Here is a 16428-nt window from a genome sequence, read left to right as displayed (position 1 = left end):
ACCTGTAGTCTCAGCTACTTGGGAGGCTGAAGTGGGAGAACTGCTTGAACTCGGGAGGTGGAGGTTGCAGTGAGCCAAGATACTGCCACTGCACTCCAGCCTGGGTGACAGAGGGAGACTCCATCTCCATAAAAAAAAATAAATAAATAAAGTACTAACATAAAAACATTCTAAATATTATAAAAATGAATAATCATCCTGTAATGATTTTTTTTTAAATAAAAATGAACCAGAAAAACTTAGGAGTAAAATAACCATTTACTTATTTCTATTGTCAAATTCTATAATTAACATGTGGTTCAATAAATTTTTATGTTATAATTATTTTCATATAAAGATACTGATTCCAAACAAATATGCTATCTGAATTCACTGGTTCCCAGATTGCTTATTTCTGATGAATCTATTGATATTCAAGAAAATCTATAAAAGAAAACAGAACTGGCAAAAATTAAAGGTATTGAGTTTCTTTATTCTTATTTACATTAAGGATTTCAAAAGTATTAATTTGTACAACTCTTCTAAACAGATATTACATACAGTTTTGTGAGGAGGTTTCTAACCCACAACACAGAAACCACATACACCATAAGTAAATCATAATGTAACTATTGGCTATTATGTTGCTACTTCTGCCATCTAACTTAAACTTAATAGAAAAGGAAGTAATAAGGATTTGAACCTGGAATACAGTCCACCCTTGGTATGTGTGGGGGATTAGTTCCTGGACCCAGCTGGATAGCAAAATTTGCAGATGCTTAAATCCCTTATATTAAATGGCACAGTATTTGCATATAACCTACATACATTCTCCTGCATACTTTAAATTATTGCTAGATTACTTATAATATCTGTTACAATGTAAGTGCTATGTAAATAGTTGTTAAACCATATTGGGCTTTTTGTGGTTTCATTCTTATTGTTGTATTTTAGTTATTGCTTTTTCCCCCAAATATTTTCAATCCATGGTTGGCTGAATCCATGGATGCAGAACCCATGGATACAGAACACCAACTCTTATCCAGAACTGTATTTTCTGTGTAAATAAGAGGATCCAACTAGCTAAAGGCTCAATGTATTGCCCTACAGAAAATGACTGCATGAGAATAGTATTAGGTCTATTTTTACACTTTATTTTTTTTCTTCTTTACATTGCTCTTGTCTTCCATATTCAATTCTCAAAATGAATATATTTTAATATTTCTTTGCTTTTTCTTTTTTTATTCATTACTCCATTTATATGTGTGTTATGTGTGCACGTGTGCACATTGGCACATGGTGTAGCAATAATGGATATTCTCAGAAGGAACATGATTCTAGTCTAAATATCTGTACTCAGATAGCAAACTAATACAAGTATTCTAAAATCAGCACTAAAAGAATTTTCCCTGTACTGGAGAAGTACTGCCCAAGTTCATGTCACGAAAATAAATGCCTCCTATTCGGAAAGTTGCTGCATTCTGATTCACTGGAAACAGAATTACATTTCATTGTAACTGCAAGCATGTAACTACAAATGCAAACCAAAGTAATTTGATGATTGCTGTGAATACTGACTTACACTATATATGGGACAAACATAAACAACTATAGAGTAGCAATGTGTTTCACAGCTTTTTAAGTTTATTCTTATATATGAAAAAGTTCAAAAATAATGAAGGGATACCATATATATAAAATGCTATGTAAGTCACATTTCAAAAATCTAGTTTACAGAATATTGTTAACCCCTTTATGCCTAGTGTTCCATTATTGGAACACTAAGCCTGTGGGAGTTATGTAAACTGTTCAAGGTCATTGACAAGGTCTGATTTCTCACACATAAAAAATTGTAACCTCCTGCATAAATGGGTTAAGTTCCAGAAATTCACAGCCTTAAAAAGACTGGAAATAAGACAGAAGAATCTATTAGCATTTATGATTAAAATGTTAAATGTTTTTAAAAAAATTATACACACGTTTTCACTAAAGCATTTTGCTAAAATTTACTTTTGAAATCACAAAGAGCATTAAATTCTGAGTCATTTTATCACGTCTGTGTTTAAGATCAACGTCAATACAGCCATGGGACATTTAACAACATGGATATGTTCTGAGAAATGCATTGTTAGGCAATTTCGTTCACTGTTCAAACATCACAGTGTACTTACACAAACCCAGATGCCATAGCCTACTACATACCTAGGCTATGTGGTGTAGCCTAATGTTCCTAGGCTATAAACCTGTACAACACGTTACTACACTGAATATTCTAGACAACTGTAACACAGTAAGTACGTACGCATCTAAACATAGAAAGGATACTGTAAAAATACAGAATTATCATCTTCTGGGACCACGATCCTAAATGCGGTCCATCATTGACCAAAATTATGCAGCCCGAGTATATATTTTTTTACAATTCAAAAAGTAATTTCAGCTTCTTCCTTTCACCACCTGTCCTGAAAGTAAGTCAATTTGCACAGAGTAAAACTTCCCACTAAAGTTATTTATTTTATAGTTGACAAAATGAGAAGCTTTTTCTCAATTTTGTGCTTGAAGGTCTAAGATCTAAACCAAAATTAGGGTTTACTTACAAAGTATTCTTCAGAAAGACCAAGAACTGTTCTTTTAAATTAATTCTAATATAAAAGTAACAAATATAAAATGTGAACACCAGTTGTGGTAATAAGACACCTCACCCCTCAAAATGCAATGTTAGAGCACCCTCTGCTGACTAACATCTGTCTGAAGAAAGAGACTCTATTTTGAGTTAGGCCGGCACTTTCCATTTCCCATGTAATTTTTAAAAGCTAAAGATACAAAGATAAAGCTCTAATCAGACAAAACCTCCTTGTAAGCTATCTACAAATCAACAACAACAAATGTATGGAGTATTCATTATAAGTACACCACTGTTCTTAAATTTTTTAAATTCTAATTCGGACAAACTGACATAAGCAATTACAGAGAACAGACAAGATGGGAGAAAAGTTTTTAAACAAAATGTTAGCAGGTGTGGTGAAAAGAGCCCTGAACTGATACTCTCAAAATCTGGGTCCTAACTTACCTATTTGAGCAAGTTATTTTACTTATTTGAGTCTCGGTTTTCTAAATAAAAGCAAGGGGCAAATTTAAAATCATTCATTCCTTCACTGAGCAAACATTTGCTTATCCCCTCCTATGTGCTACTGGTTAAAGTACAAAGAAAGATGATCCAAAATCTGAACCTTTTCTAACACTGACACGATGCTCAAAGAAACTGCTTATTGAAGCATTTTGTATTTCCAATTTTCAGATTTGGAATACTTTAAGTATATAATACGAACATTCCAAAATCTGAAAAAATCTGAAATCTGAAACACTCTGGTCCCAACCATTTTGGATAAGGGATACTTAACCCATATTAATTCACTTAATTCTTCAAACTTACAGAAGTACAAGGTACCATTATTATTGCTGTTTTACAGATAAGAAAACTGAGATACAAAAAGGTCAAATAGGGCCAGGTACGGTGGCTCACGCCTGTAATCCCAGCACTTTGGGAGGCCGAGGTGGGTGGATCACGAGGTCAGGGGTTTGAGACCAGCCTGACCAACATGGTGAAACCCCATCTCTACTAAAAACACAAAAATTAGCTTGGTGTGGTGGGCGGGAGCCTGTAATCCCCACTACTCAGGAGGCTGAGGCCGGAGAATTGCTTGAACCCGGGAGGCAGAGGTTGCAGTGAGCCGAGATTGCGCCACTGCACTCCAGTCTGGGCAAAAGAGCGAGACTCCATCTTTAAAAAAAAAAAAAAAAAAAAAGGTCAAATAACTTGCCCAAGGTTATACCACTAGTAAGTGATGAAACTGGGATTTGAAATCTGGTTTCTGACTCCAGAGTCAGCATCCTTAATAACCATTATGTTACAATATACAGTTATAACATGACAAGAATATAGAAAGTACACATATAGTGTAGAGATGGCACAAAGGTAGAAATGATCACTTTGGGCTAAAAAGAACCATAAAAAAAGGTCACAGTTAAGCTAGAAGTATGAGCTAAAGGAGGGAATATATGAATGAATAATTAATTACAACCAAAACAAAGGATGCTAGAAAGAGCAAAAATGATTTATCAAAGAAGATGAGCAAAGGAACAGAAGCCCAAAACATTATCCAATATTCATTAAAACAAGTAGCTTAGTACACCTGGAAAGAAGTGGGATCATGGACAACCTTACACACACATCATGCTTTCGTGTTTGGCTTTACACTGTAGATGATAAGTCATCAGAAAAGGGTTCTTGAGGAGAATAACAACGTTAGATCTGCATTTCAGAAAGAAAATTATGGCACTGGGGAAGACAAACTAAAAGTAATAGTATTAAAAGCAGGAAGACAAATTAAGAGGTTACTAAAACAATCCATATGAGAAATCAGATGCGTCTGAATCCCAAAAAACAAAGCAGGGAGTTTAAGGCATACTTAGAAGACAGAATCAGAATCCAGAGGCTGGATGATAAGGGAATCAAGAGTGGAGATGAACATCAACAAATTTAAAAGATCCAAAATTACAGTGCACTCTTTTTTTACTACAATAGACTCAAACTAGAAATTAATTAAGGTAAGAGAAAAACCACTAAATGTGGAAATTAAACACATTTCTAAAAAAAAAAAAACTAAGGTTCCAAAAGAAAGCCTCAAAAGAAAATTTTAAAAACACATAGACCTGAATGAAAACAAAAACAGAACATATCAAAATTTATGAACTACACTAAAGCATGGCCGAAATAGACATCTGTAACACTAAATGCTTGTACAGCATTGTGAGTGTAATTAACACTACCATGGTTAAGATGGTAAATTTTGTTACATGCATTTTACTACAATTTAAAAAAAAATTAAGGTAAGAACTCAAAAAAATAACCTAAGTTCCTTTTCAAGAAACTAGAAAAAAATAACAAAACCAAAGCAAGCAGAAGGAATAAAATTATTAAAAACAAAAAACAGAAACCAACAAAATCGGAAATTTTTAAAAGTAGAGAAGAATCCATAAACACAACACTGGCTCTTCAAAAAAAATAAACAAAATTGGTAAACCTCTAACAAAGCTGAAAAAAATGAAGACAACACTACAGATCCTACAGTCATTCACTGATAAGGAAATATGATAAACAACTCTATGTTTATAAATTCAACAACTTAGAAAAAAACGAACCAACTCCCCAAAACCCATAAACTACCAATACTCAGTGAAGAGGAAATAGGCAAGCTGAGTAGATCTATATATATATCAAAGAAATTGAATTGGTAATTAAAATGCTCCCCAGGAAGAAACCTCCAGACCCAAGTGGTTTCACTGGAGATTTCTATCAAACACTTAAAGAATTAACAGCATTTTTACACGATCTTTTCCAGAAAATACATCAGAACAGAACACTTCCTAACTCAGTTTATAAAGCCAGTATAACCCTAATACTAAATCAGACAATCGAAAAAATAGAAAAATACAATCCCTCTCATGAACATAAGACACAAAAATCCTCAACAAAATATTATTTAGCAAACTGAATCCAACAATGTATAAAACTAATTACATTCCGTGACCAATGGGACTTATTAAAGGTATACAAGGTTGGTCCAACATCAAAAATCCACAAATGTCATCTATTATAGCAACAAGCTAAGGAAGAAAAGTGATACAATCATATAATTAGCACAGAAAAGGCATCTGACAAAAATCCAACATCCATTCATGACAATTGTGAACGACTAATATATTCCCCATAAAACTAAGAACCCACAAGATGTCCATTCTCACCACTCTTATCCAAGGAAAAAGAAGAAGAAGAAGAAAGAAGAAGAAGAAGAAGGAAGAAGGAAGAAGGAAGAAGGAAGAAGGAAGAAGGAAGAAGGAAGAAGGAAGAAGGAAGAAGGAAGAAGGAAGAAGAAGAAGAAGAAGAAGAAGAAGAAGAAGAAGAGGAGGAGGAGGAGGAGGAGGAGGAGGAAGGGGAAGAAGAAGAAGAAATAAAAGGCCTACAGATTAGAAAAATTAATTTCTATTTGCTGATGTCAAGACTGTTTACATAGAAAACCCCAAAGGATCTACCAAAAAAACTCCTAGACCTAGTGTGTGAGTCCAGCAAGGTTGCAGAACACAAAAATCAATCACATTTTCCACATACTAAAAATGAACATTCATGCTCGCTTTGGCAGCACATATACTAAAATTAGAACAATACAGAGATTAGCATGGCCCCTGCACAAGGATGACACCCAAATTTGTGAAGCACTCCATAGCAAAAATTTTTTAAATTATAAAAATAAAAAATAAAGGAACATTCGGAAAACAAAATTAAATTTTCCTCTTTTACAATATATGTGGTTTGGCAGAGAAAGACCTCTAGGTGTTTTCAGCAGCTTTTCTCAAAATAGTGCCAGAATGGAAACTACCCAATGTCCATCAGTTAATGAATAAACAATTTGTGGTACAACTATACAGTGGGATACTATTCAGCAAAAAAAAGGAAAAAACCACTAATACTGCAAAAAGGATGAGTCTCAAAAGCATTACTCGAGGTAAAATTCAGACACAAAAGGCTACATACTACATGATTCCATTTATACGGCATTCTGAAAAAGGTAAAACCACTGAGATGGGAAATTAGATCAGTAATTGCTGTGAGTTGGGGGAAGGAAGAGGTAACTGTAAAGGAGAACCAGGGAATTTTGTGAAATTAAATATATTATCATCTTGATTTTGTTAGTAGCTATACAACGGTACACAATTGTTTAAAATCTCTTCAAACCATACTCTAAAAAAGATGAATTGGCCGGGCGTGGCGGCTTATGCCTGTAATCCCAGCACTCTGGGAGGCCCAGGCAGGTGGAGCACGTAAGCTCAGGAGTTCAACACCAGCCTGGCCAATATGGTGAAACCCTGTCTCTACTAAAAATACAAAAATTAGCTGGGTGTGGTGGCAGGAGCCTGTAATTCCAGCTACTCAGGAGGTTGAAGCAGGATAATCACTTGAACCCGGGAGGCGGAGGTTGCAGTGAGCTGAGATCATGCCACTGCACTACAGCCTGGGCGACAAGAGCAAAACTCCGTCTCAAAAAAAAAAAAAAGAAAAGATGAATTTTATTCCACATTAATTATATGCTTGGGATTATTTTTCCCTTCTCAGAGAGTCTGTTAGCCAAGTAGATGAACAAAGAATAGTAAGAAAGAATTAACAGTAAAGGAAAAATAATTTGTTTTAAGAATACTCCATTCTGCTATTATCTATAACTAATTTTACTATATGTACTATTTCTTAAAAGACTCTTTAAAACCAAGCATTTGTTTAAAAAACAAAGCCCCCATACTCTTCATCTATGTCCTACCAAAAGGAAGATAAAGTCATATTTTTAACATCTGAGTATGATGGAAGTCATGATTATCAAGGACTCTAGTTTTTTTCTTGCCATTGAGAATTGTCACCTTGTATGAAAAACACAGACTTATTTGAATTAGGGAACAGAATCAGTGACAAGGTTATAAAGAAGAGAAGAAACATCAATTTCTGTTCTTTCTTCCCTCATTTATGAGTTGTCTTAACTGGCGACTAATTTCCTTTCCTACCTGAACCTATTTAAAACTCCAAAGAATAAATATAGGAAAGACATTATTATCCAACTCAAATAAATGCTTCTCTATCCTTAAGACGCTTGTGTGGTCTCAAAAGTCCAAGTCTTCCAACACTTCAGTGGTAGCTGCTTTCCTACACTGATGGAAATTCACAAAACCATCCTATTTTGCGAAACCCACTATTTAAATGCTAGATATTCTTATATTGATAGCCTATTTCCAGGAAGAGACTTTTTTTTAACATAAGAGAAAACTGATATTACTGGAAGCAAAGAGAGAGAAGATCAAGACTAAGCCCAGAGGTCCTGGATTACATTTATGCCTCTGGAAGTTATTCACGCCTCATATATATGGAGTACTTAAAAACACTAAAGGAAAAGATGTATCAAAAGTCATTAGCTATAATGAGCTTACAGCATGACATAACTGTGGAATTGATATAACACATAAAGCGTTAACACCCCCAAAACTACCATGAAGATACTTGAATATAATTGCTTTCACATAAGCTCTCCAAAAGGGAAAAGAACTCCACTCTTTAATAAAAGACTTTCCAAAGGGATAAATACTGACAAAGAAAGAACATGGTATAATAATGTTTAAGCCAAAATCATTGTTCTGCAGTGACAAGGAGAAATGGGTCCAAACACTATTTACCCATAAACCTATAAAATATAAGCCATATAGAATACAAGAATAATCACCACAAGGGACAGAATAAAACAGCAACTGAAAGATGATGACTTAGCAATCACTTACTTTACAAGCTAAATTGAGGTTTCCCAAATTTTCCAGAGTTCCTCAACTGGGGGCGGTTCTGCCTCCATTCAGGGACATCTGGCAACATTTTGGATAATCAAAACTGGAGGAAGTGCTACTGGCAATTGTAGGAAGAGGCCAGAGCTGCTGTTAAATATCCTAAATGTCAATAGTGACCCTATTGAGAAATCCTGCTTTACAATAAAACTGAAAAGCCCCGCTAGTCACACAAAATCTCGAGATAATCTGTAATACATATAATGCAATACAACGTAAATAACTGCAGATAGAAATGTCAAGTGCATATATACACCCCATTGCTACTCTCCCACACTCTTTCCCCCCCATCCTGTCATTCTACTCTTCTATTTAATAATCGTTACTCCATTTACACTTCCTTTAAGCCACCTTCCCCTTCCAAAACCTCCAATTCTCCTGAGAAATAAAAAATGGAAAACATTGCCACCTTATCTATGCTGTGTGATGTCTAGAACTACTCAAGAAGAGTCAGAGGAGACTGATACATGATCATGAAGCTCAGTATTGTTTTGACTTAAAGAAAGAATGCTGTAACAAGACAACTGTGTCATAACTTCCCAGAACCACCTCAAAGGATTAGAGACGGGACCCAAAATACAACCTTGCATGTTTGTAAGCCATTATGAAAAATTTACTCATTCTTGGGATCTCATCAGCACCAGGTGAGTTCCAAAATTTCTCTCCTTGCTAATAAAGTCCTCTGATTCACATCAGCTGCATTTATTAAACACCTAACTAGCTTCCTTTCATTTGTCCTAAAGCTCTTTCAAAAACTCATTTTAATATTCCCCAATTCAGAGAGCAAGTCCATTTTTAACCAATTTGTATTTTTCATGTTTCATTTAAATCTGTCTTAGCCTGTATCTTTTCATTCAACTGTATCCAAATGGCAGCATTTCAACATTAACATCCAGCATACCTTGAACTTTTTTTTTTTTTTACATTCTTCACTCTGTAATTTCCAGTTTCATTAAATATTTTTGGAAGCACAATGAATAAAACTCCCAATAACAGAGGAAGTACAAAAAAACATCATTTGTACATAGATAAGCCCAGGTTTAGGATTTGATTTCAATACTTTTTTTTTTTTTTTTTTGCAACAGAGTTTCACTCTTGTTGCCCAGGCTGGAGTGTAATGGCGCAATCTCAGCTCATCGCAACCTCCACCTCCCAGGTTCAAGCAATTCTCCTGCCTCAGTCTCCCGAATAGCCAGGATTACAGGCATGCGCCACCACACCCAGCTAATTTTGTATTTTTAGTAGAGATGGGGTTTTTCCATGTTGGTCAGGCTGGTCTCGGACTCCCGGCCTCAGGTGATCTGCCAGCCTCGGCCTCCCGAAGTGCTGGGATTAGTGTAGTATCTGTTCTTATCAGTTCAATGCTCTTCTTAAAAATGAAAAACATCAAACTTATTTTTCACGTAAAAAGGAAATCAGTATATTTTAAATACTCAACTAAGCCTAGTTAAGATGTGCTTCTGACATAGTGGTCAACTAAATATGGCAATCAGTGTGAAGAATGCCACTTAAGGTAATCATGTATATAAAAATGTTATAAATATTTTGGTGACAGAAATAAAACTGAATAGCGTCAAGAGATGACTTTTCATAAGGGAGTTTTAAGTATGTCTGAAAATAGCCCATAACCAAATATATTCTTATTGTACCATATAAAAATCTATTGCTAAAAATATATGAAGCTGTCCAGTCATCCATGCATCCAAACAGAAGGCAGAAATATTTTCAATAACGTACTCTAATAAGTCTAAACTTCATGTATTGTATGAGCTAGACTAATGACGTCTATCCTCGTAGAACTTTTTTACAATTGTTTCAGGGCACACTATACCTTTTTAAAGCTAGTATATACTTAATGCTTAATAATGCAGAAAAATTCACTCACCATTTCAGTGGTGTGCCTTCATATTCAAACCATATCTCACTAATGTCTTCTTGTCTCATAACCTTCTGAAAGTGCTTTTTCACTTTGTCAGTTACCAACGTCAAATAACTTACTCTTGGCAAAAGCAACTGAAATGAAAATTTGTAAAATCGTATTTATTTACTAGTTATTATTTTTTAAAAATACTAAGGTTTTTGAATTTTAAGGAAAAACAGCCGTGTTCTTTGCATTATTTTGAACATCCCACACAAAGTCAACTGCTTTTTATAGAAGATCAAAGCTTAAAGGTTAAGATGTTTTAATATTTCTTACGGGGCCATTACTTTAAGCACAGCTTACCACATAAATGCCCAGAATCATCAACACAAATCTATCTACAACTTTCTATAACACTAAATAAAAATGTAATTAGATGTCATACTATTTAAGATACTTATTGGTTCTATCAAATTTAACTTAAAAATTAAAATGATTCATCTGAGTCAATTAAACTGTTCTAAGAAGATAATCAACTCGAGTCTCAAAGTATACCTTGCCTTATCAATCAAATCTTCTCAACCAGTCCATCATGTTTTGAAGGATGAGAGAGAATGCTGGGCTAGGTAAAGCCTTAACAAAAACAGTATGAAGAACCTGGTCAGTGTTTTTTTCCCCACAAAAGGTACCCAAAAATAAAACAGGAAGAGTGTTTTGGAAAATCAATTATGATTTATATAAAGAACCGACAATTAGATAAAAGAAGGAGGTTGGCAAAAATGTATGGTTTTCCTCCTTTGCAGTAGACACTCTAGTCATTTCTTGCTTTCCTAAGTGTCTGACTTCTTTTGCTGATAAAACTGCTTTGTTATTCTTTTGGCTGCTTTTATAACTGCATGATCTTTCATGCTCTTTATTCAAGGTGATATCTGTTGACCAATAAATCAAGTGGAACTACTAAGCTGGCAAATATATACAAAAAGAGATATTCTGGTTGAAGGAATTTCTATTTAATCATGGAAGTCCAAGATAACAGGTCCCAACTAGGTAGGAGAACATGACATTGATCCTAGGGGCTACAGAGTACAGGGGTATGGGAGGGAGACAGTTGGCATGCTCCAGCACGGAATACAAGGTACTAAATACTATGAAAAAGCTGTTGAATAGTATTATGCATTCAATAGACTATGAGTTGTTCTTTTATAAAGAGATAACTGTGATTAGTGAAGAAAGAAAAAGGAATTCTTACTATTTAATGTAAGAAAAAGCAGTTTTTTCCCCCCAGAGGAAGTATTATCACCCCTGTTTTACTTTTAAATAACTTGCCAATATCATGCTATTCTTAAATAAATGACAGAGAAAACATTCATTGTATTCTTTCAGAAATGACAAATACAGATGTGACATTAAAGTCTCTTAAAAAAAGCATAACAGCATGGCAAATTAGCTGTTTTCAAAAAATATGTAAGTATAATCTATTAGTCTAATAAGGTCTCTATTAGTAAATCCTGAACTTTAATTTAAAAGTGATTATTGGGCATTACATAGTAATCTATTCTGTAGAAAATAATATTAACTTATGGAGACAGTAGGAGGGAAGAAACACCACAGCTAATGGGTATGGATATATCAGCTCCCGATTTTGGAGAGTGTTGTACTACATGCCTTGGCTTCACTCAAAGTTGCTAAAGAACTCACAATGATTTTTATGAAATAAAATCTTCTTTACAATAAGGAAAACAGAACATTAGATTATAACCTCCATTAAGACAGGAATTTTTGTCTGTTTTGTTCAATGCTACATTTCCACTGCCCAAAATAGTGCCTGCTTTAAAGGAGGCACACAATAAATATTTGCTGAATGAGTCAGAGATGCCAAAGGTTAAGTGAGGCAGAGTCAACAACTGTAATTTTAAAAGAATACTCATTTTTAAGGCAGAATCCACATTGAAATGTAGCTGCATTTTTCTGTTCTGTTTGGCCTGTGGGAGTAATCTTTAACTAATATATCCATATTAACACTAAGAAATCACTCTAAGATTTAAGAATGACTATTCTATAGTACATATAGATACAATTTACTTAGGAAATATTTAAACAAATAAAAATGAAAACAACATGAAACGACATCATCTTCTTGCCTTTTACCTGCAGACTATATATACTACTCATTGTTTTTCTTAGGTGTATTTCATTGGTTTAAGTTCTTTGTTTTCAATGTGGTAAAATATACCTAGTATAAAATTTACCATTTAAACCATTTTTAAGTGTACAGTTTAGTAATACTAAGTACACTCAATATCCATTTCCAAAACTTTTTCATCATCCTAAATGGAAACTCTACTTATTAAACAGTAACTCCCCATTCCCTGCTTCCCCGGCTCCCGGTAACCACCATTTTACTTTCTATCTCTATGAATTTGACTATTCTAGGTACCTTATTTAAGTGGAACCATATAATATTTGTCCTTTTGTGTCTGGTTTATTTCACTTAACAAATGTTTTCAATGTTCTCTTAGTTCTTTTACTTTGAATAAGATTAACTCCATTTGGAAATACTGTCAGCTACAATGGAAACTGTCATTCTCTTATTCCTCATTTAGCCCTAGTATAAAGTATTCCATGACTCTGATACAAGTGATTCATTTTTATCTACACAGCTGAAAAGAATATATATTTTATGCAATTATATGGAATACTTATGTTTCCAAAAAAGTTGCCCATAATTTTATTTCTTTATGCCAAGTCCTATTCTGTCCAACCATTTTCAATTTTAAAATTAGAGACCTTTGTAGGACAAAAATAGAAGTAAAACATACTAGAATTCTGTTCCACTCCAATGTGTAAAGCATCATACTAGGCAATGAGGATACAGCATTGAGAGAGACAGAGGAGTCCCTCCCCTTATACAGCAGACAGGTTAGACAGCAAAAAAGACACAAAATACAAAATTACAAATGTGATTAATGCAAGGAGGAAGTAAAGAATGTTATAAGAGCAAGTAGCAAAGGAATTTAACCTGATCTAGAGTTTCAGGGGATACCCTGACACGAAGTATATCTTAAGGCAAAGAGTCAAAAGACAAATAGGAGTGAAATGAACATGGGTGGTGTGGAAGTCTGGGTGTGTGTAGGTGTGGGAGATACCTCTGCCTTTTCCAAACAGGGGACACTGCAAGACAAAAGTCATAGAATGAATACAGAGAAACAAAGATGGGCACATTTGAGTGAAGTCTAAGAAGTCTAGGAAGGTAGAGAGTTAAGCCAGAATAGTGCTGAGGAAGCCAGGGGCCAGATTATAGAGAACCTTGTAAACTAAATTAAAGATCCTAAAAATGAAGAAAAGCCACAAAGGTTTTAAGCAAGCAAATGACAAGATCAGATACGTGTTTCGAAAAGATCACTCCAATTGCAGACTAGAAAACGGAAAGAAGGGAAAACTAAAAGCAGGGAACTGGTTACTACCGTGCAATTTGATCTTTTTTTTTTTGAGATGGAGTTTCACTCTTCTCACCCAGGCTGGAGTACAAAGGCAAGATCTCAGCTCACTGCAACATCCACCTCCCAGGTTCAAGTGATTCTCCTGCCTCAGTCTCCCAAATAGCTGGGATTACAGGTACCCACCACCACGCCTGGCTAATTTTTTGTATTTTTAGTAGAGACGGTATTTCACCATGTTGGCCAGGCTGGTCTCAAACTCCTGACCTCAGGTGATCCACCCACCTTGGACTCCCAAAGTGCTGGGATTACAGGCGTGAGCCACTGCACCTGGCCTGATCAGTTTTAAACAGTAGTCTGGTCTAGGCTGTAGCAGTGCGGGATGAAAGGGATCAGATAAGTCTGAGAGACACTGAGGTCTAAAATCAGCTGGAGTAAGGTACCAACTGAATATCTGGGATAAGAGAGAAGGAAGCACCAAACGATGAGTCTCAGATTTCGAGTAAGAGTAATTCTTCTCGCTGAAATAGGAAGGGAATAAAATAACGCAGATGACCATATTTTCTTGGGGGGAAAGCTGATGAGTCCAGTTTCAAACATACATAGTTTGAGTTCCTGTAAGACATCTAAGTGAGGATCTCCAGCAGACAAATATATAGGTTTGGAGCTCAGGAGAAAAATATTGGGAACTGTCAAGATATAAATGCTTGACAAAGACATAAAAATGGACAAGAACTCCAGGGGGTAAAAAGTGAAGTGAAAAAAAAAAAGAAAGCAGAGCCCTAAGAAATACCAATATTAAGGAATAAACAAAGGAGAAAGATGTGGCAAAAAAGGCCACACACATACACACACACATAAAAACCATAGAGGCAAAAGCAAAACCAAGGATACTGAGCACTGCAGGGCTAAACAGGACAGTGCCACAAGATGGGAGAAACAACCAACAACATCAAACACTGCTGAGATAACGCAAATGAAAATTACAAAACAGACTCTGAGCTTGGCTAAAAAGATACCATTAGTGACTTTGGCAAGAACAGTTTTCTTGGAATAGTATGAAAATGTGATTACAGAAAACTCACTGGTAGGAGGTGGAAGGCAGACAATGACTATAAACAATCTTGTTAAGAAGTCTAGCCATGGAGGAAAAGCCAAAGTTGAGAGATGGGGTCAACAGAGGCTTGTTGTTTCAGGATAGGAAGGATTTATGACAACATTAAAAACGGTGAAGGAGCCAGCAGATAAGAAGTTGAAAGTAAAATAAATAGAGAAAGCAGAGGTGGAGATGGGAGAAGATCAGATACCACCAGCCTCCTGAGAAGGCAGAAGATAGATGGAGGGCTGGGCCTTGCCTAGAAGGAAGAATACTTCTTCCATTATAACAGGAGGGAAAGAGAAGTAAATGTGTGTGACTGCAGATAGGTTTTGCAGATTTGGTGGCAGAAAGTTAAGGGAGGTCCTATCACACCTATTACATCATTTCTATTTTCTTCATGAAGGAGGGAGTGAGGTCACCTGTTAAGAGTGAAGGAAGAGGTCAGGGCTCAGAGACATAGTCATAGTGGAAAAGGGTAGACACCTGACTAAGGATACATAAAAGGATCACTGCCTAACGTTAAGGGTCCATGGCATTGATGACCATGGGTCTAACCATGATTTCTTCTAGACACAAGTCACAAAATAGCAATGCAAATGAGTATATGTGTTTTTATACTGGATAATCTAAATAAAAAGCAACAGTTTAAATGAACATAACAGGAAGAATACAAACTGAAAAGTTATCCAGTTTCTACAAATTTCCTTCCCAATATTCTCTGAAAAATAAAACATACTACTCAGTGATAATATGTACAGGATACAGGTGGAAAAATTATGCACAGAGGCAACAAATCAAAATGCAGAAAAGACAGGAATATATGTAATATTAATATTAAAAATATGTTCAAGCTTAATTGACAGCCAGGGACATATCTGAACTACAGCTATATTGGCACTAAAATCCTCATCTGTAATTCTAAGACTAGTCATTGCTAATGTTTTGTTTATTGTCTTCCTTGTATGTATTAACTTACACTTATGCACGTACGTATTTAAACAGCCAAATTTGGATTGTGCCATATGGTTTTAAATTCTAGTTTTTTGTTTTATATTTATTATAAGCCTGTCACCCAACAGTCTTCAAAAACACAAATCATGACTGCATAAGAGATTTCTCTAGGTGAAGAATTAGGAAGAATTCAAGAAAAAAGCAATTACCTACAAGACAAGACAATCCTTTCTCCTACAGTTACCCTCAACACTCTTGCCATTTTCAATTTGATTAGAAACACTAGAAAACAACTTACAATCTAGTGCTCACAACAGTCTTTGCACATTTAAACAGGTCTATAAAGAAAAAATACTGTATTCTTTACATGAAATTTATTTAACTTTAGGAAGTATGTCAAACACTAGAGTTTGATTTAAAAGTAAACAGGCCTAGTGGAGTAGCTTATGCCTGTAACCCAGCATTTTGGGAGGCCAACGTGGGCAGATCACTTAAGGTCAGGAGTTTGAGACCAGCCTGGCCAACATGGCAAAATCCTGTCTCTACTAAAAATACAAAAATTAACCGGACATGATGGCGCACGCCTGTAATCCCAGCTACTTGGGAAGCTGAGGCACGAGAATCATTTGAACCCAGGAGGGGGAGGTTGCAGTAAGCCAAGATGGCGCTAC

At 35.3% G+C, this 16428-nt stretch overlaps 1 protein-coding gene and 1 non-coding gene across 8 annotated transcripts in view; one reads left to right on the top strand and one right to left on the bottom strand.

The window, feature by feature from the left end:
• The window catches only part of ATG5 (autophagy related 5), a 134710-nt gene that overhangs the window by 107555 nt on the left and 10727 nt on the right, over positions 1–16428 (bottom strand). For 5 of the 7 annotated variants that reach the window (XM_005552246.5, XM_065543658.2, XM_045391298.3 and 2 more), the window contains exon 3: positions 10295–10422. The exons of the other annotated variants lie outside the window; for them this stretch is intronic. In XM_005552246.5, coding sequence (XP_005552303.2) covers positions 10295–10422 — 128 coding nt within the window. The remainder of the gene's footprint in view (positions 1–10294; positions 10423–16428) is intronic. 7 annotated transcript variants of the gene reach the window in all.
• On the top strand, positions 6164–6275 carry LOC123573150 (U6 spliceosomal RNA). The gene has a single exon (XR_006697899.1). It is a non-coding gene; the product is annotated as a U6 spliceosomal RNA (small nuclear RNA).

Source organism: Macaca fascicularis, chromosome 4 (assembly GCF_037993035.2).
Source record: "Macaca fascicularis isolate 582-1 chromosome 4, T2T-MFA8v1.1".
NCBI lineage: Eukaryota > Metazoa > Chordata > Mammalia > Primates > Cercopithecidae > Macaca > Macaca fascicularis.
The sequence above is the reverse complement of the archived record's forward strand: the minus strand, read 5'-3'. Positions and strand labels throughout refer to the sequence as shown.